General features: G+C 60.9%; 1 protein-coding gene across 1 annotated transcript in view; it reads right to left on the reverse strand.

Moving 5' to 3' along the window:
* CFAP46 (cilia and flagella associated protein 46) overlaps positions 1–20,710 on the reverse strand; it is a gene marked incomplete at its 5' end in the record, with an annotated part of 85,132 nt that extends 64,422 nt beyond the window's left edge. The window contains 13 exons of the mRNA XM_081268263.1: positions 1,581–1,701; positions 1,896–2,124; positions 4,305–4,495; positions 6,261–6,359; positions 9,399–9,498; positions 12,346–12,456; positions 13,022–13,116; positions 13,827–13,950; positions 18,582–18,746; positions 19,404–19,468; positions 19,815–19,946; positions 20,120–20,244; positions 20,662–20,710. Of these exons, the coding sequence (XP_081124389.1) occupies positions 1,581–1,701; positions 1,896–2,124; positions 4,305–4,495; positions 6,261–6,359; positions 9,399–9,498; positions 12,346–12,456; positions 13,022–13,116; positions 13,827–13,950; positions 18,582–18,746; positions 19,404–19,468; positions 19,815–19,946; positions 20,120–20,244; positions 20,662–20,710 (1,606 nt within the window). The remainder of the gene's footprint in view (positions 1–1,580; positions 1,702–1,895; positions 2,125–4,304; positions 4,496–6,260; positions 6,360–9,398; positions 9,499–12,345; positions 12,457–13,021; positions 13,117–13,826; positions 13,951–18,581; positions 18,747–19,403; positions 19,469–19,814; positions 19,947–20,119; positions 20,245–20,661) is intronic.
* Between the last annotated feature and the right edge of the window lie 3,502 nt (positions 20,711–24,212).

Below are 24,212 nucleotides of genomic sequence, written 5' to 3' on the forward strand. Positions count from 1 at the left end.
ATTCAATGGGAACATTGGTGATAACAGCAAACCGTGGCACCTGCCCTGCAGCAGCTGGCTCCTGGGGCTGAGTCTGTGCAGAGTCGGTGCACATTGCTGTGTCCTCTGACAGTCAGTCGAGCTGACCGCGTTGTGTGTGGAGGGGCAGAGGTGGTCTGGGAATCCCACCTGACCCCTCCTTGCCACCCACTCTGTGACCGGGCCAACCAGCCAATCGTCCCATCAGAAGCATCGGCTCTGCCCCAACTCTCAACCCTGACCCTCCAGCAGCCCCATGGTCCCTCAAAGCCAAGTAGTTTTATCTGCTTCAAGTAGGAAGTTCTGAGCCCATTGCTCCTTTTTCCGACAAATAAAAAAAGGGCACCTAGAACTGAGCTGCATGCCCAGGGCTGGGCTGCCCAGGGTAGCTGCTTGGGGACCCAGAGGACACTAGCCTGTCTCTGGCCCAGGAGACGTCTGGGCAGGAGATCGGGCCTCAGGGATGTGCTTCCCCTGGGCTGACCTCCTGCCCTGTCAGACGGCACAGAAGACTCCAGAAGCCAGCTCTGCCCTCCTTCCCCAGGAGCACCTGCACCTCAGCAGGGTCCCAAACTCCTCCTGCTGGGAGTGGGTGCTGCTGGGCCCCTCAGGTGAAGGGCACCTGCCCCCAGGCTCCAGCAGATCATGCTGAGTGTGATAAACCTGGAATGCCACCAGATGTGCACAGGTGACACCAACAGACCTACAGCTGCTCCTCAGTCTCCTGAGAACAGAATGAAACCAGGGAAGGAGGTGACCAGGGGGACAGCCCCATGCTCCTCTCCCTCTTCTTGGACATGATATACGGACCTTGCCGGCCCCCTCCAGACCACTGCTCCCAGGCTCCAGTCCCTGTGTGACCTGGTGTCAGAGCATGGAGCTGAGAGGACCTCCAGAGGCCAGCAGGCGCCCCAGCCAGGCTCAGGCTGCCTGGCTGCTCCAGGGGAGCTGGACACAGGGCAGGCACCACAGGCCCCTCCTAGCCACTCACTGCTTGCCTTGGAGAGGTTTGCTGTGCACCCCATCACCTACACTGGCTAATCCTTGGGGATGAGGCCCGTGGCTGAGGTGAGTGGGGTCAGCCCAGGCTGACCAGAGTGATCACTAATATGGGGGGCAGCCCAGGACCCACACCCGGTCCTGGTGTTGGACCAAAGAGGCTGTGTCCTGACTCTGGAACTCAGGACCTGGAACGCTGCCTCAGGTGGGCCCCATCTGACCATGCCCCATGAGAAGAGAGCATCAGACAGAGAGGAGCAGTCAGGACAGCAGAGGAAAACCACCTACAAGCCAGCAAGTGGGCCACGCTGCCTCAGCTCCACCTAGGACTCTGGTTGTGGCCTTCTGCTGTGGCCGTGAGTGTGCATGAGCCCTCCAGTGCTTGGAGAGAGTGAGGTATCCTGTTGCAGGTGGCAGAGTACAGCGGGTTCAGGGTGCAGGCTTGTGGGGCTCACCTTGTCAGGGGTCAGCCTGGAGACAGCAGGGGGCCCAGAGGCTCCCCCGCAGCCAGGAACCTCCTAAGACAGGAGACCCCCAGACCTGGCGTGGAGAGAGGTGCTCACCTTTGGCTTCATTCTCGCTGTCCAGCACAATCTGGAAGGTGTCAGGGGCCAGGGCCAGGCCCGCATTCACCAGGAGGGCCCGCTTCTTTCTCACACTGTCCTTCGGGATAGCTTTTTTTGCCTGCAAAGAAAAGAGCAGGTTGTCTAAGTGGCCCCTGCCCTGTTGGCACCAGAGCCCCTCTAGCTTCTGCCATCAGGTGGGCCCTGGGCAGTCCCTCCTGGTGCCCTGCACCTCAGCCTGTATTCATGCTGGGTTAGCCTGGCCCTGGGTTCCCTGGACAGCCATATCTCTCCCCCAGGTGGCCATGTCTGCACCTGCTCGATGACCATGATGGCCCTGTCCTCAGCACGCTCAGGAGACTGGTACAGCATGGTGCACAGTTGCAGCCGGGTGAAGGCCATCTTGAGCTTGTCCTGGTAGAGGCCCAGTGTGTCCAGGCGCATGGCCTTCTGCAGGTGCTCCATGGCAGGCTCTCGCCGGTCCTCGTCCTCTTCGATGTGCGCCATCTCCATGTGTACTTGGCAGCGGAGCAGAGTCATGAGGCTGGGGGAGAGGTGGCATGCATCAGGGGGCGGCCGGGCTGTCCTCAGGCATGCAGGGCTTGTTCCGCCCTCCGTGGGAGGCAGGGAGGAGCATGGCTTCCAGGGGCCCTGGCTCTTTGGCCTCCTTCCAGTTACACCTGCCTAACCTTGAGGTCTCATGAAGGGGCCAGAGAGGTGAACGCTGCGGACCCAGGGAGACCTCCGTCTGAGCCGGCTGGCAAGAGCTGCCACACCCAGGCTCCTGCAGGAGGAAGCAGGGGGCACATGGGCTGCTGCCTGCGGGGACGCTGTGTGGAAGCACCAGGGAGGGGCTGGAGAGTGCAGGACCCCTCTGCTGGAGGTGCTGGATGTCACTGCCGGGCGGGTGGGACGCAGCCCCATTTGCCCACCTCCAACCTGCAGTCCATGGTCTTTGCTCAGGTTCTTCTAGACACTCTCTGTCCACCTGCCAAGTCCTGTGCTGGGTCCAGGTGGGGCCGGGCAGGGGGCCACCTAGAGAGGCCCTTCTGTCTGAGCAAAGCCCTTGCCACCAACAACACATGGAGGGCCACCTCAGCCACTGCCCCGAGGTGCAACGTTGACACACTCAACAGACTGCTGAATGAAGACCCCCCGGGACTTTCCCTGAAGATAGAGAAGTACAAGTGACCCGAACCTATGTGACGTCAGAGGAGACAAGGAAGGCTGTGAGCCTGTGCAGAGGAGCAGAGTGCCTGTGGTGTCAGGTGTGGTGCTGGGGCTCCACAGCCCCCGGGAACCAGGGAGCCTGAGGGTGGCTGGCCTGGCAGGTGGACGCCCAGAGCCCCAGGAGGAAAGGAGGAGAGAGAAAATGGTCCACCTCCAGAGCCAGGAAAAGCATTATGTGACACCTCTGAGTCTCCTAGAGAGCCCCACAAAGAACTGAAGTAAAGAAAGCACTGCTTGATTGGACGGAAAAGCAAGACTCAACCCTCTGCCTTCTAAGAGACATGCTCTTAAAATGTCTTGCACTTTAAATTCAAGTAAACAAATAGGATCAGAGTCCCAGGTGGGAAACAAACAGCAGACACGTGTCAGGCCAGGCACCTGCCAGAGCTGGGGGTCAGAAAGCAAAGCTCTCAGCATGAAGCCTGGAAGTGGAACACCCCCCTCGAACAATCAGCAGCCGATGTGGGGCACTGGGAACTGTGGGAAGCCTCCCTGGGCTTCCAGCAGGGCCACAGCACTGCCCCCCCCCCCCCCCCCGCCTCCACCATGACACCCGGAGAGCAGCCCGGCCCAGGGGCTTCGCTGGTGAGCTCCAGAACCAGATTCCTCTGCAAAGCGCTCCTGAAATCCCTTTGAGCTCACCACCTGGGAGTCAAACTGACACCCGGGAGCTTTGAGCAGCTCATCTGTGGGGAGACTCTCTGTAGTCACAGGCGTGTGAACGGTGCTCCCCCCTGGCCTGAGGGGTGAGAAGGGGTCCCGGCGGAGGAGCAGAGCAGGACCACAGCAAGAGCCTGTGTTCCCAGGAGGACAGGTCCCAGGCTGAGGCAGCCGCACGCCTGGACACGCCAGAGCTGTGTGAGCACTGGGTGCGCCCCCACCACCACGGCCACCAGGAGGGTGTCCTGGAGTCCCCTTCCCACAGCTGGCCAGCCCCTGAGCATGCGTCACAGATTCCCACACTGTCCTCCTGTACCTGTGCTGTAGTCTAGGTAGACAGTGTCCCCTAAAGCCCATCAGAGGTGGACTGACCAGGGGGTGAGACCCTGGACGTGGCCAGTGGAAGGCGCCAGCTGAATGGACTAATGGGGAGTGTGGCCTGGCAGGTGGGCTGTGGCTGGAAGGGGGTCCCTGGGCTTTGCCTGTGGGGTCTGCACTTTGTCACTTTGTCCATGTTGAGAGCGCGCCTGGCTCCCTGGCTGTCCTGAGCTGCTTTCCTCCTCCACTGTCTTCCACCATGATGATCTGCCCCACTCGGGCTCAGAGCTACCGAGTGGCCTTGTGTGGACTGAACCTCTGAGACCAGGTTCTTGTCAGGTCTCTTGGTCATGGCCACAAATCAAGCTGACACAAGGTGGATGAGGTGAGCATTCAGTACTCATCCCATGGAGAAAGGGGCACTGCCCAGTGAGCACAGCAGGTGGGCTCCCCACGCCCAGGAGGAGCATCCACCCATCCTACCAGTGTCCGTGTCCGGGGCCAGCCCCGGCCCACCTGTCCACCTTCTCCAGGATCTCCGCCACGGTGGTCAGTGGCTTCCGCAGGTGGTGCCGCAGGCTGTGCTGCAGCAGGGGCAGGCAGGTGTTCCACTGCGTGGTGCACACCACGTGGATGGCCTGGGGGTCGCCCAGGCGGATGGCACGCTGCAGCACCACGTCCAGTCTGCTAATGATGCTCAGCTGGGCCTGGGGACAGCGGGCGTTTCCGGGAAGGTCAGAAGCCTGCTGCCCTTACCAAGCCCTTCACAGCACAACCTGGGGGGGCTGGCCTGGGCAGGGCCGAAGCCAGTCCAGGGGCTAGAAGGTGTGGGGTCAGATGCGAGCAGAAGCTCTGAGCCTTCCACAGACCCACTGGGCCAGGTCGCCTGAACCTTCCAGAATGCGCCCCCCCCCCCCCCCCGGCCGGGGCAACGCCCTCACCTGCCCTGAGCTGAGGGTGGAGCCAATACTGGGGCCTCACTACCCTGTCCTGGCTGCCCAGACCCAAGCCATAGTCCCAACCTCATGAACGGAAGCCATGCCCTGAGGTCTTGGAGGCAGGCAGGGGCACAGCTGTGCAGGCCACAGGGCCACACTCACTGCCTTGATTGCAGGTCACTAGGACCTGTGGGCATTCATAGCTGGCCCCACACCCAGACCCCAGCACGTGGCAGCCGACCAGCAGCCCACCTGTCCCTCAGGAGCTCAGCTCTGCCAGGCAGACACACAGGCAGATCATGGAGGAACCAGGCCTGCAGGCAGTGAGCGGCCCCCCTCCTGTGCTGGCCCCTGAAGCACACTCCCTGCTGGCCTCCCCTCACTCTGCTCCTCCAGCGCAGCTGTGGTCTCCCAGAGGGACGCCTGCAGGTGCTGGTGGCAGGAGGGGGTCCCTGAGCCCCTCCCATAAGCACCTGGGCCCACCTCAGCGTTCACAGGGCGCAGAGTTGGAGGCCTGCTCACTGAGCAGCAGGCTGAGTGAAGGCCACTCCTCTGTGGCAGCGAGTGCTGCCCCAGACCTCAGACCCACTGCTGAGCAGCGACAGAAGCCTGAGGTCAGCTCACCCACTGAGGCTTCCACAGCCCCTGCCTGAACAGGGCAGTGAGGGTCACATCCAACCCTGTCCTGCTCAGGGACTCCATAGCACCATCCCTCTGGTCTCCAGGCCAGCCGGGCCCCTATTGAGGCAGGGGGTGGCTTTTACTGCTCGCCCCTGGACAGGACAGAGGCTGCAAAGAGTCCTGGTGGGGACGGGGAGGCTGTCACCCAGACAAGCCCTGGTGGGGACGTGGAAGCTGTCACCCCAGACAAGCCCTGGTGGGGACGTGGAAGCTGTCACCCCCGGCAAGCCCTGGTGGGGACGTGGAAGCTGTCACCCCTGGCAAGCCCTGGTGGGGACGTGGAAGCTGTCACCCCTGGCAAGCCCTGGTGGGGACGTGGAAGCTGTCACCCCTGGCAAGCCCTGGTGGGGACGTGGAAGCTGTCACCCCTGGCAAGCCCTGGTGGGGACGTGGAAGCTGTCACCCCTGGCAAGCCCTGGTGGGGACGTGGAGGCTGTCACCCCTGGCAAGCCCTGGTGGGGACATGGCAGTTCCACACAGGACAGAAGAACTCGGGGTCTAGGAAGTCACATCGCAGCCTCCAACCGACAGGGAGGCCAAGGTGTCCCGGGGCCACTGTGGACTCTGCAGGGCTGGTGTGTCCCAGGCTCAGTGCAGGGAGGAGGACTGCCGGTTCTGGAAGCTCAGTGTGTGTAGGCCCAATGCTGGACCCCAGGGTTGAGCCCTCACCCACTCCTGGCGGGGAGGTGAGGCACAGCTGGGCAGCACCCAACCTGGGCACCAGCACAGAGCCAGGGCAGTGAGCACAGGGACCAGGTGCCTCCCCAGTGCCCGACCACCTGGCCCAGACCTGGCTCTCCTGGGGAGCCACAGATCATAGCGCCGTGCGCCATGACTCTGGGCTCAGACCTACCTCGACAGCTGTCCGGAGGTAGATTCTCACTTTATTTTCAAGTCTGGAGGCTTCGAGTTCACACTCCAGGCATTCAATCTCAATCAGCTTCCCGGGGTCCTGTAAGTAACAGCGCTGTGTGTGAAGAGCTGGACGAAGCCAACCCACACATTCGCCAACTTTGAGACCACTTAAGACACCACCGCCACACCAGGCAGAAGCCCACAGAGGAGAACCACACGCCGAGGCGAAGGCACATCCGAGAACCTGGACACGTTCCCCAGACACAAAAGCTCAGGGAGCAGGGGGAGGAAACCTCCACCCCGTGCCCACCTGCTGTGGGCTCGGCTGCAGAGGGGACTTCGCAGAGGCTGGCCCTGCTTCTGGAATCAGAGCCTGATGTGCCCACCGTCTGACAACCCCTGCATGTCCAAAGTACCACTGCGAGTGCGACTAGGTACGTGAGCACCGAGGATTGTCGCCTGTTGCCTCTTCTCTCGGTGGCCAGCATCTTCTCATCACTGACAGTGACATCCCCAGCATCAGCAGGCGTCGTATGCTGGTGAGAGGTGCCTGCCTCCCCTCACGCTGGACATGGGCTTCTTGCAGCAGCAGGGACAGGACCTGCTCTCCCCAGGATGGTGGTATGCGCCTTGTCCCTGGCATGGGGCCATTTGCACTTACTGTCATCACAACGTGATTGGGTTCAGGGGACAGACCCTACTGATGCCACGCCACGTATTCCTACTCATCCCTCCTTTCCTAATTCCTTTTTCTCTTCTTCCGTCTTGTTTGTATCCACTGACTCTCCTTCATGGCTCCACTCCACCTGCATGGCTGGGTCCCCAGCAACAACAGCTGTACCGGTTGCCAGTGTTGCTCCGGTGGCCTTCTCAAGACGTTCGTGCACACAGCAGCTTCGCAGAATCCTGCAGTCCCTGGGTGTGCGGCACAGTGCTCTGGCCAGCACAGTCCCTCCTGCCCTTGGGCCACGGCTGCCTCAGGCCCAGTGCCCCTGCCTAGAATCCCACAGGACAGCCTCGCTGGCCTCTCCAGATGGCTGGCTCCCTTTGCTGCCCTTCCTTGCCCTGCACAGACCCAACTTTCCCTCAGGTCCCATCTTCCAGTTGCCTGAGGAACTTCCTTTGGTTTCTGGAAGTGGAAGGCAAACTTTTTCGGCTTCTGATTATCTTAATAAATCTTAGGAATCTCTGTTTTCAGTTTTGAAAGTATTTTCCCTGGGTGCAGATTTCAGGATGGATGCCTCTTGTTTGGGTAGAGATGATCTCTGTCTTTTGGTCTTATTGCTTGCAGCAGGAAATCTGCTGTCATCCCAACTTCAGTTCCTCAGAACAGAACATCTTTTTTGAAGATTATCAGACTCAGTATCTTCGGCCATTAACCCCTCAAGCACCTTCCTGCTGCCCTTTCTCTCCTCTCCTTCAGGGATTCTGTGGTGTGTTTATTACTCTGCGGGAAGCTGCCCAGCCCCACTCATGGGCAATGTTTTCTTCTCCACATTTCTCCTTCCTGGGTTTCATTCTGTTTCCATTACAGAACCTTCAGGTTTACTAATCTTTTATTCTAAAATGTCTGACCTGTTTAAACTCTATCCAGTGCAGCTTCATTTGAGAGAGTCTTCAGCTCTAGAAATTCTGTTTGGGAGTTTGAATCATCTTCCTTGATCCTATTTAATATGAAAGTTCAAATCTTTACCTTCTTGAGCACCTGGAAAACTATCATAACTGTTTCGGTGTCTGTGTCCACTAATCGGCAAAGTTTCTTGGTTGAGGGGTTCTGATTGGTGATTCTCTTCCTCTTTTCCTCTTGGGGCGTCTGGCAATTCTTTCTTGGATGCCAGACATCGTCAAGTTCACATTATTGGGTGCTGTGGACTCTTGTATTCTGTGTCTTTGAGATTCGTCCTGGTACCCAATCACACCACTCAGAAAGAGTCTGTCCCTTTATTTTTGTGTCCCAGGCTTGTTATGCATGACCTGAGCAGTATGCAGCCTAGGGATAGCTTTCTCACTTTGGGGACAAATGCCCGAGTCTCCAGGACCTGAGGTTTTGTGCCTGCCTGGTGAGAGTGGGAACTGCTCCCCACCCTGCAGTCCGCCTGCAGACACACGCCACGGCATCAGAAGAGGCCTGAGGTGGCGGGAGGCTGTGGAGCAGGGATCCTGGAGAGAGACCAGGGCTGGGCAGCATACCCTGCCTCTCTGTGCTCAAAGCCTGGGTTCCACTTCTAGGAGATTTGTCTTGTAGAGACAGAAACAGAGGCTCTGGGGGAGCACGAAGGCTACTCAGCTGGTGAGGGTGGAACTCGGTCGGGTGCCATCCAGTGTTGGATGGCAATGCTGAGTTTGGGTCCCCACATTATGAAAACCCAAAAGATGGGCATGAAGCCCACCAAAGAACTCGGCAAACTGCTTCAAGAACAACTGACTCCCAGGCTAAGCTGGTCCTGCCCAGGTGGACCTGACTGTCGGTCCACAGGAAGCCTCATCTCCTTTTCAAAAACTGTCTCCAGATCACGGCAGCCAGGAGAAGAGTCGACTGCTCTTTGCTGAAGAAGCTGTTTCTTCTGTCTGCATGTCTCACAGCTTTATCTGGTCATAACTCCTGAGGCCGAGGGGGTCTCCCTCCAGGTAACTCGGACCAAGCCACAGCCTGTGCTCAGTCAGGATGGAGTCCAGGACCACCCCATCCGCACAGCTGTCCTCTGCCCTTCCACACTGTCCGGAGGCAGGGACCAACCCAGCGCGCTCTCTTCACAGCCAGGGTGCACCCTCTGAAACATCCCCTGGAGGGCAATGTTGCCGTGCGTATCACAGGACCTCAGCAGCGAGAGTCCTCGGGGACCTAGTTGGTGAACTTACCTCAGGGAGACCCTCAATGCAAAAAAGGCTTAGACCCAAAATGTCCCTCAGAGCCCTTTGTGAAGTAGGCAAAAAATGATTGAACCGTCCCTTGGCCGAGGCAGAGACCCAAGGCTGTGCTCCACGTGGAATGTCACACAGCCCTCACGTGAGGGGCAGCTGAACGTGGAAAAAGGGGGAACCCAGAATGGCAAGGGTCGGACCATCCCCACCGCTCCCACACTCAGCCCCCTGTGCTGGGCAGAGCCCAGGGAGCGACTGTCACCAAGCCACTCACTTTGCTGTCCATTTTCTTCAGGTCTGAGAGGCAGTCAGAGGTGATGTCTTCACATTTCAAGGTCAGAGAGAAACGAGCTAATTCGAAAAGCAAAAGCATTCTGGAAAGAAGCAGATGGGCACTGGTTCAACAGGGGACCGAGCACACGGATGGGGCAGGTGGACAGCCAGCCCCTATTCCAGCACAAGTGGGGAAAAGTGAAATAAGAGATAAAACAAGGAAATCAACTAGCTAATGAATGGGTCCTGGAGAGGCCCCAGCCAGCCCCACCAGGCCCAGGCTGCTCTCTGCAGTGAGTGGCCTCCCAGTGCAGCCTCTGCGGGTCTTCAAGTCGAGCGCACACCTGCAGCAAGCCTACACTGTGTCACCAAGGCCTCCAGCACAGCCCCAGGGAGTGCTGTCACCTCCACACGGGCAGGCAAGGGGCAGGCAGGAGTAGGTATGGGGGGGGGTGCTGCAGGGAGGATGCCTGGGCTCTGGAGCAGAGTCCTCCCTCCCAGGGTCAAGCCCTGGCAGTCACCCACAGGGGCCAGCTGTGTGAGTCAAGAGGAGAAAAACTGAAGGGTTGGTTACTGGTTTTCAGTCACCACACAGTTTGAACAAACAGAATGGATCCCCCTGCCCAGAACTCCAGACACACAAGCCCAGGGGGGCTCAGCAGAGCCTGCAGCGAGTCCAGAAGCCTCCATGGCCCTCTGGGCATCAGGGAAGGACCGATACCCCCAAGAGGCTGTGCTGCAGTGCAAGTGGGACCTCAGCCTGTGGACACCACATCCCCTGGAGCTGACAGCAGGACACAGGTCGCACACTGGATCCCAGGGAGACCCTGCCTGTTCACGGAGACGTTGTGCCTGTGTTACCAGATGTGGTGCCCAAATCAGCAGTCCACATGGCAGCAGGTCCAGGACCACGCTGGGTGGAGACCCTTCCTCCCTGTCACAGGTGCAGGGCTCGCCATAGCAAGGCCACCTGCAGTCCCTCTGAGCACCTAGTCTGGGACCCCAGGAAGCAGGAAAGGACATAGGCACCAAGGCCGCAAACAGTGTGAGGCCCTGGGTTGGTGGGAAGAGCAGCCCAAATCACTCTCATATTAAATACATAAAGAAACTTAAGAGAGTAAACGGTGAACAGGGGCAGTGGTAGTCATAGTGGAGCTCAAGAGTCCAGACTTTGACAGAAAAGGCTCCTAGAGTCTGATTGGACTCATTTATACCCACTTTTAAAACATCAGGTAAACAGAATGAACAGGAAATTAACAACAACAAACAATGCCTATAAATATTTAGAAAACACACTCCATTTCAAAGTGGCGAGAGAAATGAGGAGTGAAGTGGTGGCAGGCCATTCTTCAGCAGACAGGCACAGACAGCACGCCTGCGGGAGGGGGGCACTAGCCACTCACGTGCCTGTCAGATAGCTTGGGCAAAGAGCACCCAGCACCCCGTGTCCACAAACATCCCGTGGGGGACATGAGCAGACCAGGATAGCCTGGCTCCAGCCACAACTCCTTAGAGGATCTGACCACGGATGTGGATGTCCCTCCTGGGACACCTGTGTGTGTGCACCTGCTCCCCCCAGGAGCCACTGCTGACCTGGCCCACCTGCAAAAGGGGACTTCAGCCCTCTGCTCTGCCCGTCTCCTGCCATAGGACCTGCAGGTCCTGGTCCAGCCTCCAGTGCGCCCTCCTCTGAGAAGACCCTGATGTCCTCACTGGACTGTCCAGGCCTCCGACCCTGAGCTCGAGCTGACTCTTTCCTTTCTGCGATCAAACGCAATGCCACCAGGTCTGGTATCCGCGGGCACAGAATACTGTCAGCACCCAGTGGGCTGGGAGGTGCTGCTTCCCTGGTCCAGCCCCAAAGACCTGAGGTGTCCAACATCCTGCTCTGGGTTCAACAGGACTCTTGCCCACGGACACAGCCAGAAGGCCAGCACGTCCTGTTTTACACTGCAGAGTTGTGGTCATGTGTCACACAGCCATCGATGGCTCACAGTTTCCTGGACAGTCTCACCCAGTGCCACAGGCTGCCAGCCCTTTGGACTTTCCTCTTGCTCACAGGGAGGACCACCCTCACTCCGTGTGCCTCCTCTTCACTAAAATACGCAGAGACTGTCCTTCTAATGAGACATGTCGTGGGGGCAGAGGCCAAGCCTGGGGTGCACCCTTCTGGGGAACACAGTCCAACATACCGTACCCCGGACCCATGATCAAATGGCAAACTGAAAAAACACCCCAAACAGTTGTTTTCAGGCCAAGGGTCACAATGCTGCTTATGTTAGGGGTGACTGCAAGTTAATAAGAGTCTCAGAAGACCCCAGCCAAAAGATGAGGCTCAAAAGGTGAGGCCGAGGCCCACAGAGGCGGCTGCATGTTAAGCCGTGCTGGTGATGAGTCATGCAAATGAAACCGAAGCAATGGGGTAATCTGCCCCCAGACCCACTTGTCTCCAACACAAAGAGCTGTTCAGGAGCTACAACAACTGGGGGATGGGGGGACCCGACCCCTGCCACCTGCCCTGGTGGGGAGAAGATTTCAGAGCCCTCGGGCTGCCCAGGCTCAGCACCCCTCCTGGGAGGCAACCCTGGACAAGTGCTCAGAGGGCTCCAGGGAGCTCCAGATGTGCTCAGGAAAGACGGGCGTCCTGCGACGCCATGGGCGTGAATCACGGGCTCTCCCACCTGGTGGATTCAGACACGTGTGAAAGGCTGCGACACTCGGCAATGCCTGTGCTGATTTTGCCAAGTGGGATGTGAGGTCACATATCCCAGGTGCACCAAGCAACACAAACCTCCAGAAAGAAAGACCAGAGAGGGATGCATTAAAATCTCTGCTAGCTTTTGCAGGTGCTTCCAGCGGCTTGTTCTGTATCTTTTCATGTGTTCCAGCACTTTCTGAGTGCTGCACAGAGATCCCAGAGACTACACATTGGAAACACAAACACTCACTTTTCTCCTCTCATTGCAGGAAAGCGCTGGATGTTACACAGACCTATCTGTCTGTAGGCCCTCTTCAGAATCGAAGAGACGTCTTCCGGTAACTCATTTTTATCCAGCTTTCTAGAATTAATTCAGAGAGCAAATAACCAAAGCATCCTTACAGATGTTTATTATTATTCTAAGGGAAATGTTAAATCCATGAACCTGTATTTCCCAGTGAACATAGGCCGAGCCTGTCCCTCCTGCTATCTACCCACCACTCCCAGAAAGGTTTTCACTCCTCATCTTTCCTCACCTTCTAGGAGTTATTTCACTGAAACAAACAAACAAACAAACAAACAAAAAAACACCTTGGAAAAATTTACATGGGCCACCAAGACAGAGAAGCACTTCACCTAAGACCACCGGCACAGAAGCCCTGGTCTCCTCTCCTCCTCACAAGAGAGGAGGCCAGACTCCCCTCGGCAACGCCCCACTGAGCTGCCTAGCCTGCCTCCTCCAACCCTCTGTACCCAGGTACACTGTGGCCTGATGGTCCTCGGCAGGCAGAGTCCCTGGCCCCAAGTCCTCTGGCTCCTGCAGCCCTGACCCCCACCCACTGACACAGGACCCCCGTGGGCGGGCGGGACAGGCTTCTGAGCTCAACCCTGGAAAATTCAGCCTTTGCTGCCTCAGGACTACTCACGCTTTGAGGGAATTAATGTGGAAAGACACTGACAGGATGATGGAAGTTTTCTTTTCCATCTTTAAGTGAAACTCATCCATTAATTCATGACAAACCTGTTATAAGATGGAACAGGACGAAGAAGGTAATTAAGTAGTGATTCAGGTTTGTGCTTAGATCTTATTTTCTTCTTGCTGTAAAATCAATTCTTGTAATTAAGATGTATTTTCTCATTGAAGTTTTATAGCTTTTTATATATAACTTAAGGTGATCCCTATACCTGAAAATAATAGCCAATGAATAATATAAAAATTAACGCTTTAGGGACGCAATCCTATAGTAATCACTTATACCTTTACAAATTATTGGTTAAACTTGAAAAACTTCCATGCTGTTACAAAAGGAATATGTAAAGAGAAATAATGAGGGCAAAGATCCTGTTTTGTTTTTTAAAAAATAATGGCTATGTCCGTCTGCTCTCAGGTGAATGCCCATGTCTTTGTTTTGCTCAGGTGTGAACGTACCTTTCTTTTAAAAAAAGAGAGAGAGAGAGAGAGAGAGAGAGAGAGAATTTTTTAAATATTTATTTTTTAGTTTTTGGTGGGCACAACATCTTTATTTTATTTTTATGGGGTGCTGAGGATGGAACCCAGCGCCCCACACATGCCAGGTGAGTGCGCTACTGCTTGAGCCACATCTCCAGCCCGAGCGTACCTTTCTATACTCTCAATTAATGGCCTTGTTGGTGGTTTTCATGCATAGCTTTCTGAACAATGATCTTCAGGGAAACTACTGCTGATATCTGTTTTTAAACACGTACACTCACCATGACGGAGTATATCTGCTGGTACTTGTGGGGCACGTTGGCTTTTATGAATGGCGCTGCAGTCAAACAAAACTTGGCTGCCTCCTCCTTTTTCCCAGCTTGCAGGTAACACTCAAGAAGTTCCCTTGGTAACAGAGAGGGTGGGTACTGAACCTCCCGAAATGTCCTTCTGTGCAAATGCCAGGCCTGGGTCACCTCCTCTCATAGCTGTGTGTCTCGAAGAGTTTAGAAAGAGGACCACAGTGCGACCAGGAACTGGTCTGCAGGAGGGAGAGCCACTGCCCCACACACGAGAGGGAGAAAACTGTATCCTCCCGAGGGGACAGGGAGCTGTGGCCTTGTGAGCACCTGAAAGATCTCATCTATACTTACTTTGTTTTAAAATCTCCCCACACGGCCCCGAGTGGTGCCCCTAACCCACAGCCACAGACTTGGACTTGAGTGGGGATCTCCGCGGTCAATACAAGTGGGACCCTGTGGCCACAACTGCCCAGCCACCGAGACAGGCCCTGTTTCTGTCCAGCTGGCCTGCTGGCCAGGCCTTGCTGACCATCTGCCCCTGTGGCTTCTCAGGCCAAGCCCGTGTCTGTCCCCTGTGCTGCCTGGCAGATGCGCAGGCTCTCGATGGCTCAGGCATTTGTGAGAAAGCCCCCCACGCTGGGCGCTGACCACACCAGGACCACACTGCCTTCACTTTGAGTCTGGACGTACATCTCTGTTTTCTGGGGAAACACCCCCAGGAAGACTCACCCATAGATTTCAAACCTCTGCCGAGGTGCAAACCCAGTCCCAGTATGGAAGGGAAAGTGGGGCTCCGAAGGGAGGCTGGCGGGGAGGCTGGCGGGGAGGCTGGCAGGGAGGCAGTCAGGGAGGCTGGCAGGGAGGCAGTCAGGGAGGCTGGCAGGGAGGCAGTCAGGGAGGCTGGCAGGGAGGCAGTCAGGGGGGCAGTCAGGGAGGCAGTCAGGGAGGCAGTCAGGGAGGCAGTCAGGGGGGCAGTCAGGGAGGCAGTCAGGGAGGCTGGCAGGGAGGCAGTCAGGGGGGCAGTCAGGGAGGCTGGCAGGGAGGCAGTCAGGGGGGCAGTCAGGGAGGCAGTCAGGGAGGCAGTCAGGGAGGCAGTCAGGGGGGCAGTCAGGGGGGCAGTCAGGGAGGCAGTCAGGGAGGCAGTCAGGGGGGCAGTCAGGGGGGCAGTCAGGGGGGCAGTCAGGGGGGCAGTCAGGGGGGCAGTCAGGGGGGCAGTCAGGGGGGCAGTCAGGGAGGCAGTCAGGGGGGCAGTCAGGGAGGCAGTCAGGGGGGCAGTCAGGGGGGCAGTCAGGGAGGCAGTCAGGGAGGCAGTCAGGGGGGCAGTCAGGGAGGCAGTCAGGGAGGCAGTCAGGGGGGCAGTCAGGGGGGCAGTCAGGGAGGCAGTCAGGGAGGCTGGCAGGGAGGCTGGCAGGGAGGCAGTCAGGGAGGCAGTCAGGGGGGCAGTCAGGGGGGCAGTCAGGGGGGCAGTCAGGGAGGCAGTCAGGGAGGCAGTCAGGGAGGCAGTCAGGGAGGCTGGCAGGGAGGCTGGCATCAGGGAGGCAGTCAGGGAGGCAGTCAGGGAGGCTGGCAGGAAGGCTGGCAGGGAGGCAGTCAGGGAGGCAGTCAGGGAGGCAGTCAGGGGGGCAGTCAGGGGGGCAGTCAGGGAGGCAGTCAGGGGGGCAGTCAGGGAGGCAGTCAGGGAGGCAGTCAGGGGGGCAGTCAGGGAGGCAGTCAGGGAGGCTGGCAGGGAGGCAGTCAGGGAGGCAGTCAGGGGGGCAGTCAGGGAGGCAGTCAAGGGGGCAGTCAGGGAGGCAGTCAGGGAGGCTGGCAGGGAGGCAGTCAGGGGGGCAGTCAGGGAGGCTGGCAGGGAGGCAGTCAGGGAGGCAGTCAGGGAGGCTGGCAGGGAGGCAGTCAGGGGGGCAGTCAGGGAGGCAGTCAGGGAGGCAGTCAGGGAGGCTGGCAGGGAGGCAGTCAGGGAGGCAGTCAGGGAGGCTGGCAGGGAGGCAGTCAGGGAGGCAGTCAGGGAGGCTGGCAGGGAGGCAGTCAGGGGGGCAGTCAGGGAGGCAGTCAGGGAGGCAGTCAGGGAGGCAGTCAGGGGGGCAGTCAGGGAGGCAGTCAGGGAGGCAGTCAGGGAGGCTGGCAGGGAGCCAGTCAGGGAGGCAGTCAGGGGGGCAGTCAGGGAGACAGTCAGGGAGGCAGTCAGGGAGGCAGTCAGGGGGGCAGTCAGGGAGGCAGTCAGGGAGGCAGTCAGGGAGGCTGGCAGGGAGGCTGGCAGGGAGGCAGTCAGGGAGGCAGTCAGGGGGGCAGTCAGGGGGGCAGTCAGGGGGGCAGTCAGGGAGGCAGTCAGGGAGGCAGTCAGGGAGGCTGGCAGGGAGGCTGGCATCAGGGAGGCAGTCAGGGAGGCAGTCAGGGAGGCTGGCAGGAAGGCTGGCAGGGAGGCAGTCAGGGAGGCAGTCAGGGAGGCAGTCAGGGGGCAGTCAGGGGGGCAGTCAGGGAGGCAGTCAGGGGGGCAGTCAGGGAGGCAGTCAGGGAGGCAGTCAGGGAGGCTGGCGTCAGGGAGGCAGTCAGGGAGGCAGTCAGGGAGGCTGGCAGGGAGGCAGTCAGGGAGGCAGTCAGGGAGGCAGTCAGGGGGGCAGTCAGGGGGGCAGTCAGGGAGGCAGTCAGGGAGGCAGTCAGGGAGGCAGTCAGGGAGGCTGGCAGGGAGGCTGGCATCAGGGAGGCAGTCAGGGAGGCAGTCAGGGAGGCTGGCAGGAAGGCTGGCAGGGAGGCAGTCAGGGAGGCAGTCAGGGAGGCAGTCAGGGGGGCAGTCAGGGGGGCAGTCAGGGAGGCAGTCAGGGGGGCAGTCAGGGAGGCAGTCAGGGAGGCAGTCAGGGAGGCAGTCAGGGAGGCAGTCAGGGGGGCAGTCAGGGAGGCAGTCAGGGAGGCAGTCAGGGGGGCAGTCAGGGAGGCAGTCAGGGAGGCAGTCAGGGAGGCTGGCAGGGAGGCAGTCAGGGAGGCAGTCAGGGGGGCAGTCAGGGAGGCAGTCAGGGGGGCAGTCAGGGGGGCAGTCAGGGAGGCAGTCAGGGAGGCAGTCAGGGAGGCTGGCAGGGAGGCTGGCATCAGGGAGGCAGTCAGGGAGGCTGGCAGGGAGGCAGTCAGGGAGGCAGTCAGGGGGGCAGTCAGGGAGGCAGTCAAGGGGGCAGTCAGGGAGGCAGTCAGGGAGGCTGGCAGGGAGGCAGTCAGGGGGGCAGTCAGGGAGGCAGTCAGGGAGGCAGTCAGGGAGGCTGGCAGGGAGGCAGTCAGGGAGGCAGTCAGGGGGGCAGTCAGGGAGGCAGTCAGGGGGGCAGTCAGGGAGGCTGGCAGGGAGGCAGTCAGGGAGGCAGTCAGGGAGGCAGTCAGGGAGGCAGTCAGGGAGGCTGGCAGGGAGGCAGTCAGGGAGGCAGTCAGGGGGGCAGTCAGGGAGGCAGTCAGGGAGGCTGGCAGGGAGGCAGTCAGGGGGGCAGTCAGGGAGGCAGTCAGGGAGGCAGTCAGGGAGGCAGTCAGGGGGGCAGTCAGGGAGGCTGGCAGGGAGGCAGTCAGGGAGGCAGTCAGGGAGGCTGGCAGGGAGGCAGTCAGGGAGGCAGTCAGGGAGGCTGGCAGGGAGGCAGTCAGGGGGGCAGTCAGGGAGGCAGTCAGGGAGGCTGGCAGGGAGGCAGTCAGGGGGGCAGTCAGGGAGGCAGTCAGGGAGGCAGTCAGGGAGGCAGTCAGGGAGGCTGGCAGGGAGGCAGTCAGGGAGGCTGGCAGGGAGGCAGTCAGGGGGGCTGGCAGGGAGGCAGTCAGGGGGGCAGTCAGGGAGGCAGTCAGGGGGGCAGTCAGGGAGGCTGGCAGGGAGGCAGTCAGGGGGGCTGGCAGGGAGGCAGTCAGGGGGGCAGTCAGGGGGGCAGTCAGGGAGGCAGTCAGGGAGGCAGTCAGGGAGGCAGTCAGGGAGGCAGTCAGGGGGGCAGTCAGGGAGGCAGTCAAGGGGGCTGGCAGGGAGGCAGTCAGGGGGGCAGTCAGGGAGGCAGTCAGGGGGGCAGTCAGGGAGGCAGTCAGGGAGGCAGTCAGGGAGGCAGTCAGGGAGGCAGTCAGGGAGGCTGGCGGGGAGGCAGTCAGGGAGGCTGGCGGGGAGGCTGGCAGGGAGGCTGGCGGGGAGGTTGGCAGGGAGGCAGTCAGGGAGGCTGGCAGGGAGGCAGTCAGGGAGGCTGGCAGGGAGGCAGTCAGGGAGGCTGGCGGGGAGGCAGTCAGGGGGGCAGTCAGGGAGGCAGTCAGGGGGGCAGTCAGGGAGGCAGTCAGGGAGGCTGGCGGGGAGGCTGTCAGGGAGGCTGGCAGGGAGGTTGGCAGGGAGGCAGTCAAGGGGGCAGTCAGGGAGGCAGTCAGGGAGGCAGTCAGGGAGGCAGTCAGGGGGGCAGTCAGGGAGGCAGTCAGGGAGGCTGGCGGGGAGGCAGTCAGGGAGGCTGGCAGGGAGGCAGTCAGGGAGGCTGGCAGGGAGGCAGTCAGGGAGGCTGGCGGGGAGGCAGTCAGGGAGGCTGGCGGGGAGGCTGTCAGGGAGGCTGGCAGGGAGGTTGGCAGGGAGGCAGTCAGGGAGGCAGGCAGGGGGGCTGGCAGGGAGGCAGTCAGGGGGGCTGGCAGGGAGGCAGGCAGGGGGGCTGGCAGGGAGGCAGTCAGGGAGACTGGCAGGGAGGCAGTCAGAGAGGCTGGCAGGGAGGTTGGCAGTGAGGCTGGCGGGGAGGCTGTCAGGGAAGCGGCACCTGGACTCACAGCATCAGCTCCGCCCGCCATTCCTTGTCTTCCTCCTCTGTCTGGTTTAACACGCTCACGATCTGGGAGAGGCTGGGGATCACATACTGGTGGCATCCAGGCTTGAGGAAGGGCCTCACCATGTGCCAGTAGAGCACGGAGGCATTGTACACCAGGAAGTAGTACCTGCGGCCAAAGGGATCTGAGCAGCTGGCGGGCGGGATGCAGACGCCTCCAGCCTCCAGCTGATGGAGGTGGCCCCTCAGGAGCACAGGATGCAGAGCCATCCCTGGGGAGGGTGGCGGCCACTGTGAGCAAGCCGAGGTTCCAGACCAGGGGAAGACCCAGCCACGGCTCCTCAGTTTGCACTGGCTCCTGGAGGTGCCACCACCCTGCCTGACCTGGAAGATGACCAGGAATCGGCTGGGCGCCAGCTGACTGTGCAGACTCTGGTTTCAAAGCCACACTGACTGTGGTGTGGGAAGCACCAATAGAGTGGGATCTGGGGACTCGGTGTCCAGGGGCATGGATGGCCAGCCCACAGGGGACACAGAGGGTGGCCCCGGGAGCCAGGGCACCACTCAGAGGGATGCCATAGAGAACGACGCTGACTGGCCCCATGCAGGCCAAGGAAACCAGAGTAGCAGGCGGCTCTGTGGGGATTTCTACGAATGTGGTGGCTGCACCTGCGAAGACGCATCTACCACCACCAATCAATCCACCGACAGCACAAGACACAGGAAAAGTGCTGGGAAACCGACAGTCCAAATACATGGGTCCACAGGGCCACCTTTGGTGACTGTCTTCACACAATCCCTTAGAAGAGGGCTCAAGCTTGCCTACCTGGGTTCCCCTTTTGCAAAGTTTATAGCTTTCATGTACTGAGTCACGCAGTTTTCAAATTCCTCCTGAAACGGCACAAGAAGGCACAGCTCGATTTGGCTCTGCTCAGGTCACTTCTGTGAACACCACATCCCCACGCAGTGGCCCAGCAGACAGGCAGCTGCACCTGTCACGCACCTGGCCTCCCTGTGCCCCCCTCCCTCAGCTCAGGGACAGCTGCAGGGGCAGAAGGCAGAAAGACCATGACACTACCATGCCAAGGTAAAGGGTCACACACAGGACCAGACACCTGAGAAAACGCTGGACGTTGACATCACTGTGAAAATGAATTTGGAGACTTAATTCCCTTCTGCTCCAGCCCCTCAGCACTTGTCTAGCCTTCTAGAGGCTGCTGAGCACCAGCCCTCTCACCAGGTTGTCTGACGACGTAGGGGCACACAGCTGGGCCCTGCACAGGTGTGCTCGGCCCAGAAACTGGGTGACTGGCCCCTTCACCTTGAAGTACATTTGGATGCAGTCCTCGCTCATCTCTGGCTGCCCCATCTGCAAGAAGACACAATGAGGGCAGGAAAGACCCTCTTTGGGTGGAGGAGCCTTGACTGCAGACAGGGAAAGCAGGGCAGGCCCAGCGGAGTTTCTGTCCCCAGGAGCACCCATCAGCCTCTGCATCTTCATGCGCCCAGAGCCCTCCCCACCAGCTGCTGGGGGCCAGTCACCTTGAGGGCCTGCTCTGCACACAGCACGAACAGGTCCGGGCTAAAGCTCTCTGAGGGGTCGAACTCAGACTTCCCCATGTTGGCAGACTTGATGAGCTGGTAGGCTCGCTTCAGGGCGGCCTGGTCTACGGGGCAGAGGGTCCCCGAGAAAGTGGGGGTATGAAGAGGACAGCCGCGGCCAGGCTCTCCTATGTTCCCCTGGCCTGTCCTTGGGACAAGCGGGGACATATTCCCTGGAACCCTAGTCAGGCCACCCAGAGCCTCGCCAGCCTGTAGTCAGGGGCAGGGATCACAAAGGGCCAGCCACTGCTTAGAACAGGGAGGAAGTCCTGGTGTCCGCCCTACCGCGGCCCTCCAGGGTCTCCACCTCCCAGAGTGGGGTCCAGAGGTCTCCTGGGGCGGGGTGCTCCCCTCCTGGGGGCCGTTTCCCGGACCTTCCAGGTGTAGGGTCGGGGTCCACTGCCTCCCTGGAGAGGGGTCCCTGGGTCCTCTCCTCCAGGGGTCTGGGGTTCTGGGTCTCCTCGAGGCGGGGGCGGGCCCACCTTGGTGGCTTTCGGTGCGGGCCAGCTCCTGCGTGATGACCAGATCCATGGTGCCGCTCGCTGCCTACAGTCAGTGGTCAGTCGGCCGCTGCCCGGCGGACCCAAGGTTGCCTAGCACCCGGAGGGACGCGGGCCGGTGGGCGGGGCCGCCCAGGGCGGAGCGGACCTGCAGGCGGGGCGGGGCGGGGCGGGGTCGCCCGCCAGGAGTCCACAGCTGAGGTCAGAGGTCCCAGGGTAGCGCAGAGCCTGGGCGGGAGCAGCAGGTGCCCCGCCCTCCGCCCGGGGCAGCGGGGCAGCGCCTGCTGAAGGGCGGCCTCTGGCTCAGACCCCGCTGCGGGAGGACCTTGGATCAGCCTGAGAAGGAGCTGCAGGCTCTGCTACCCCGAGGATCGTCCCTGTGATAGCGGGAGGTGTCCCCGCAGATGGGAGGTGGAGGGAGGAAAGAATGGGAGGCCTTTGGTCTGGAGAGGGGCCTCTAAAAGTAAGACGCCCAAGCGCTTTGACAGTTTGCAGGCGTTTTGCGGTGCAGTAAGACCTGGCAAGTCAAGGACCGCAGCAAGACGGCAGCCTGAGTGAACTGGCCCAGAGCAGGATGCGTTCCCCACCCAGAGCCACAGAAAGGCACCACTTAAACCGGTACCACGTGCCCCTCCTGGAAGGGGCCAGGGACCAGGAGGTGCGTGATCCTGCTCCATGGGCGGGCTGCCAGCTGACCAAGGGGCCCATCAGGAGAGGTTTGCCTGTCTTGAGCTGGGAGGCCTTGGCCTGTGGGTGCTGCCGCTACACAGGTCCCTCCCCAGAGCAGGAGGCCCCAGGCACAACCCAGACAAGGATCCTTCAGGACCCCCATGAGCCAGTTCCAGAATCTAGGCAGAGACACAAAGGGCTGTGCAGCCTGGATGGCCCTGGGAAAAGCAGGGCAGAGGGCCACCTGTGTCTGCAGCCTAGGGTGGGCCAGGCTGGGCCTGGTGCGCGGCAGGCACTGAGGCTGGAGTCAGGAGGAAAGGCCACTCCTCAAGCCGCAAGGCTAGACGGAACGAGGGGCGTGGACCGGGAGGAGGCTGGGGTCCTCCATCACCAGGCCTGGTGCAGAGACGGGCAGCCTAGGATTTGGAGAATGAAGACCATTCTTCCGCCGTGGAGCAGGTGCCATGTTCTAGGCCACCAAAAGCAAAGTAAGAGAAAAACGAGACCACCCAGCCTCCTGGAAAGCCACCCTCCGCTCCGCCAAGGGAGACTGGAGTCGGGGAGGAAAGGCCACAGTCCCCCAGAGAGGCCTCGAGGCGGTCATGTCAAGGGCAGAGAGGAAGCCATGAGCCTAGTTCCCACGGCCAGTGGCTCAGATGGCCGCAGGAGCGGCAGGAGGCCCAGCGCCAGGAGGCCCAGCACCAGCAGCACCTGGGTGAACAAAGATGGCCTGGAAGCCCCAGGAGGGCCGGCCGAGGGGCAGGGCCGTGTAGTGGTGGGCACGGCTCGGGCTCACCCATGCGGGTGCGACTGGCACGCCTGGCGGGGGGATTTGGAACACAGTCCAGCAGGCACCTGCCCGCCATCCAGAGGCCAGCCCTGGGCGCGGCCGAGGCCGGAGTGTGGATCTGCTGAGCCTCCAGGGCTGAAGCGCCCGGCCAGGCGGAGTGGCCCAGCCCGCAGTGAGGCGCCTGGAGCAGCCACACAGCGCCTCGCCACAGTGGCCCAGCGCCCTGAGAAGACCAGACCTGAGGGCCTGCGGCCTGGGCCTCACCCATGGGCAGGCTGGTCCCGGGGCTTCACATGGGATGGGATGGTCCATGGAGGGCATCTGAGGAGCCGGGTCTGTGGCACGTGCTGAGGAGACAGATCTATGGTGGGCATCTGAGGAGACAGGTCTGTGAGGGCATCTGAAGAGATGGGTCTGTGGTAGGCATCTGAGAAGATGGTCAGGACCTGGTGGCGGGTGCCTGAGGAGATGGTCCGTGAAGGTGTCTGAGGTTGGTCTGTGGCGGGCGTCTGTGATTGGTCCGTGGGGGTATCTGAGGAGATGATCAGGCAATGGTCCGTGGCAGGCATCTGTGATTGGTCCGTGGCGGGCGTCTGTGATTGGTCCGTGGCGGGAGTCTGTGATTGGTCCGTGGCGGGAGTCTGTGATTGGTCCGTGATGGGAGTCTGAGATTGGTCTGTGGCGGCTTCTGTGGTTGGTCGGTGGCCAGCTTCTGAGGAGATGGTTTGTGTCTGGTGTCTGTGGTTGGTTCCTGGCCAGTGTCTGAGGTTGGTCCGAGGTGGGCGTCTGAGGTTGGTCCGAGGTGGGCGTCTGAGGTTGGTCCGAGGTGGGCGTCTGAGGTTGGTCCGTGGGGGGCGTCTGAGGTTGGTCCGTGGGGGGCGTCTGAGGTTGGTCCGAGGGGGGCGTCTGAGGTTGGTCCGAGGGGGGCGTCTGAGGTTGGTCCGAGGGGGGCGTCTGAGGTTGGTCCGAGGGGAGCGTCTGAGGTTGGTCCGAGGTGGGCGTCTGAGGTTGGTCCGAGGTGGGCGTCTGAGGTCGGTCCGAGGTGGGCGTCTGAGGTCGGTCCGAGGGGGGCGTCTGAGGTCGGTCCGAGGGGGGCGTCTGAGGTCGGTCCGAGGGGGGCGTCTGAGGTCGGTCCGAGGTGGGCGTCTGAGGTCGGTCCGAGGGGGGCGTCTGAGGTTGGTCCGTGGGGGGCGTCTGAGGTTGGTCCGTGGGGGGCGTCTGAGGTTGGTCCGAGGGGGGCGTCTGAGGTTGGTCCGAGGGGGGCGTCTGAGGTTGGTCCGAGGGGGGCGTCTGAGGTTGGTCCGTGGGGGGCGTCTGAGGTTGGTCCGAGGGGGGCGTCTGAGGTCGGTCCGAGGGGGGCGTCTGAGGTTGGTCCGAGGGGGGCGTCTGAGGTTGGTCCGTGGGGGGCGTCTGAGGTTGGTCCGAGGGGGGCGTCTGAGGTTGGTCCGAGGTGGGCGTCTGAGGTTGGTCCGAGGTGGGCGTCTGAGGTTGGTCCGAGGGGGGCGTCTGAGGTCGGTCCGAGGTGGGCGTCTGAGGTCGGTCCGAGGGGGGCGTCTGAGGTTGGTCCGTGGGGGGCGTCTGAGGTTGGTCCGAGGGGGGCGTCTGAGGTTGGTCCGTGGGGGGCGTCTGAGGTTGGTCCGAGGGGGGCGTCTGAGGTTGGTCCGAGGGGGGCGTCTGAGGTTGGTCCGTGGGGGGCGTCTGAGGTTGGTCCGTGGGGGGCGTCTGAGGTTGGTCCGAGGTGGGGGTCTGAGGTTGGTCCGTGGGGGGCGTCTGAGGTTGGTCCGAGGTGGGGGTCTGAGGTTGGTCCGAGGTGGGCGTCTGAGGTTGGTCCGAGGTGGGGGTCTGAGGTTGGTCCGAGGTGGGGGTCTGAGGTTGGTCCGAGGTGGGGGTCTGAGGTTGGTCTGAGGTGGGCGTCTGAGGTTGGTCCGAGGTGGGCGTCTGAGGTTGGTCCGAGGGGGGCGTCTGAGGTTGGTCCGAGGTGGGGGTCTGAGGTTGGTCCGTGGGGGGCGTCTGAGGTTGGTCCGAGGGGGGCGTCTGAGGTTGGTCCGTGGGGGGCGTCTGAGGTTGGTCCGAG

This window comes from Spermophilus citellus (genome assembly GCF_964194105.1).
Source record: "Spermophilus citellus genome assembly, chromosome: 15".
Taxonomy (NCBI): Eukaryota; Metazoa; Chordata; class Mammalia; order Rodentia; family Sciuridae; genus Spermophilus; species Spermophilus citellus.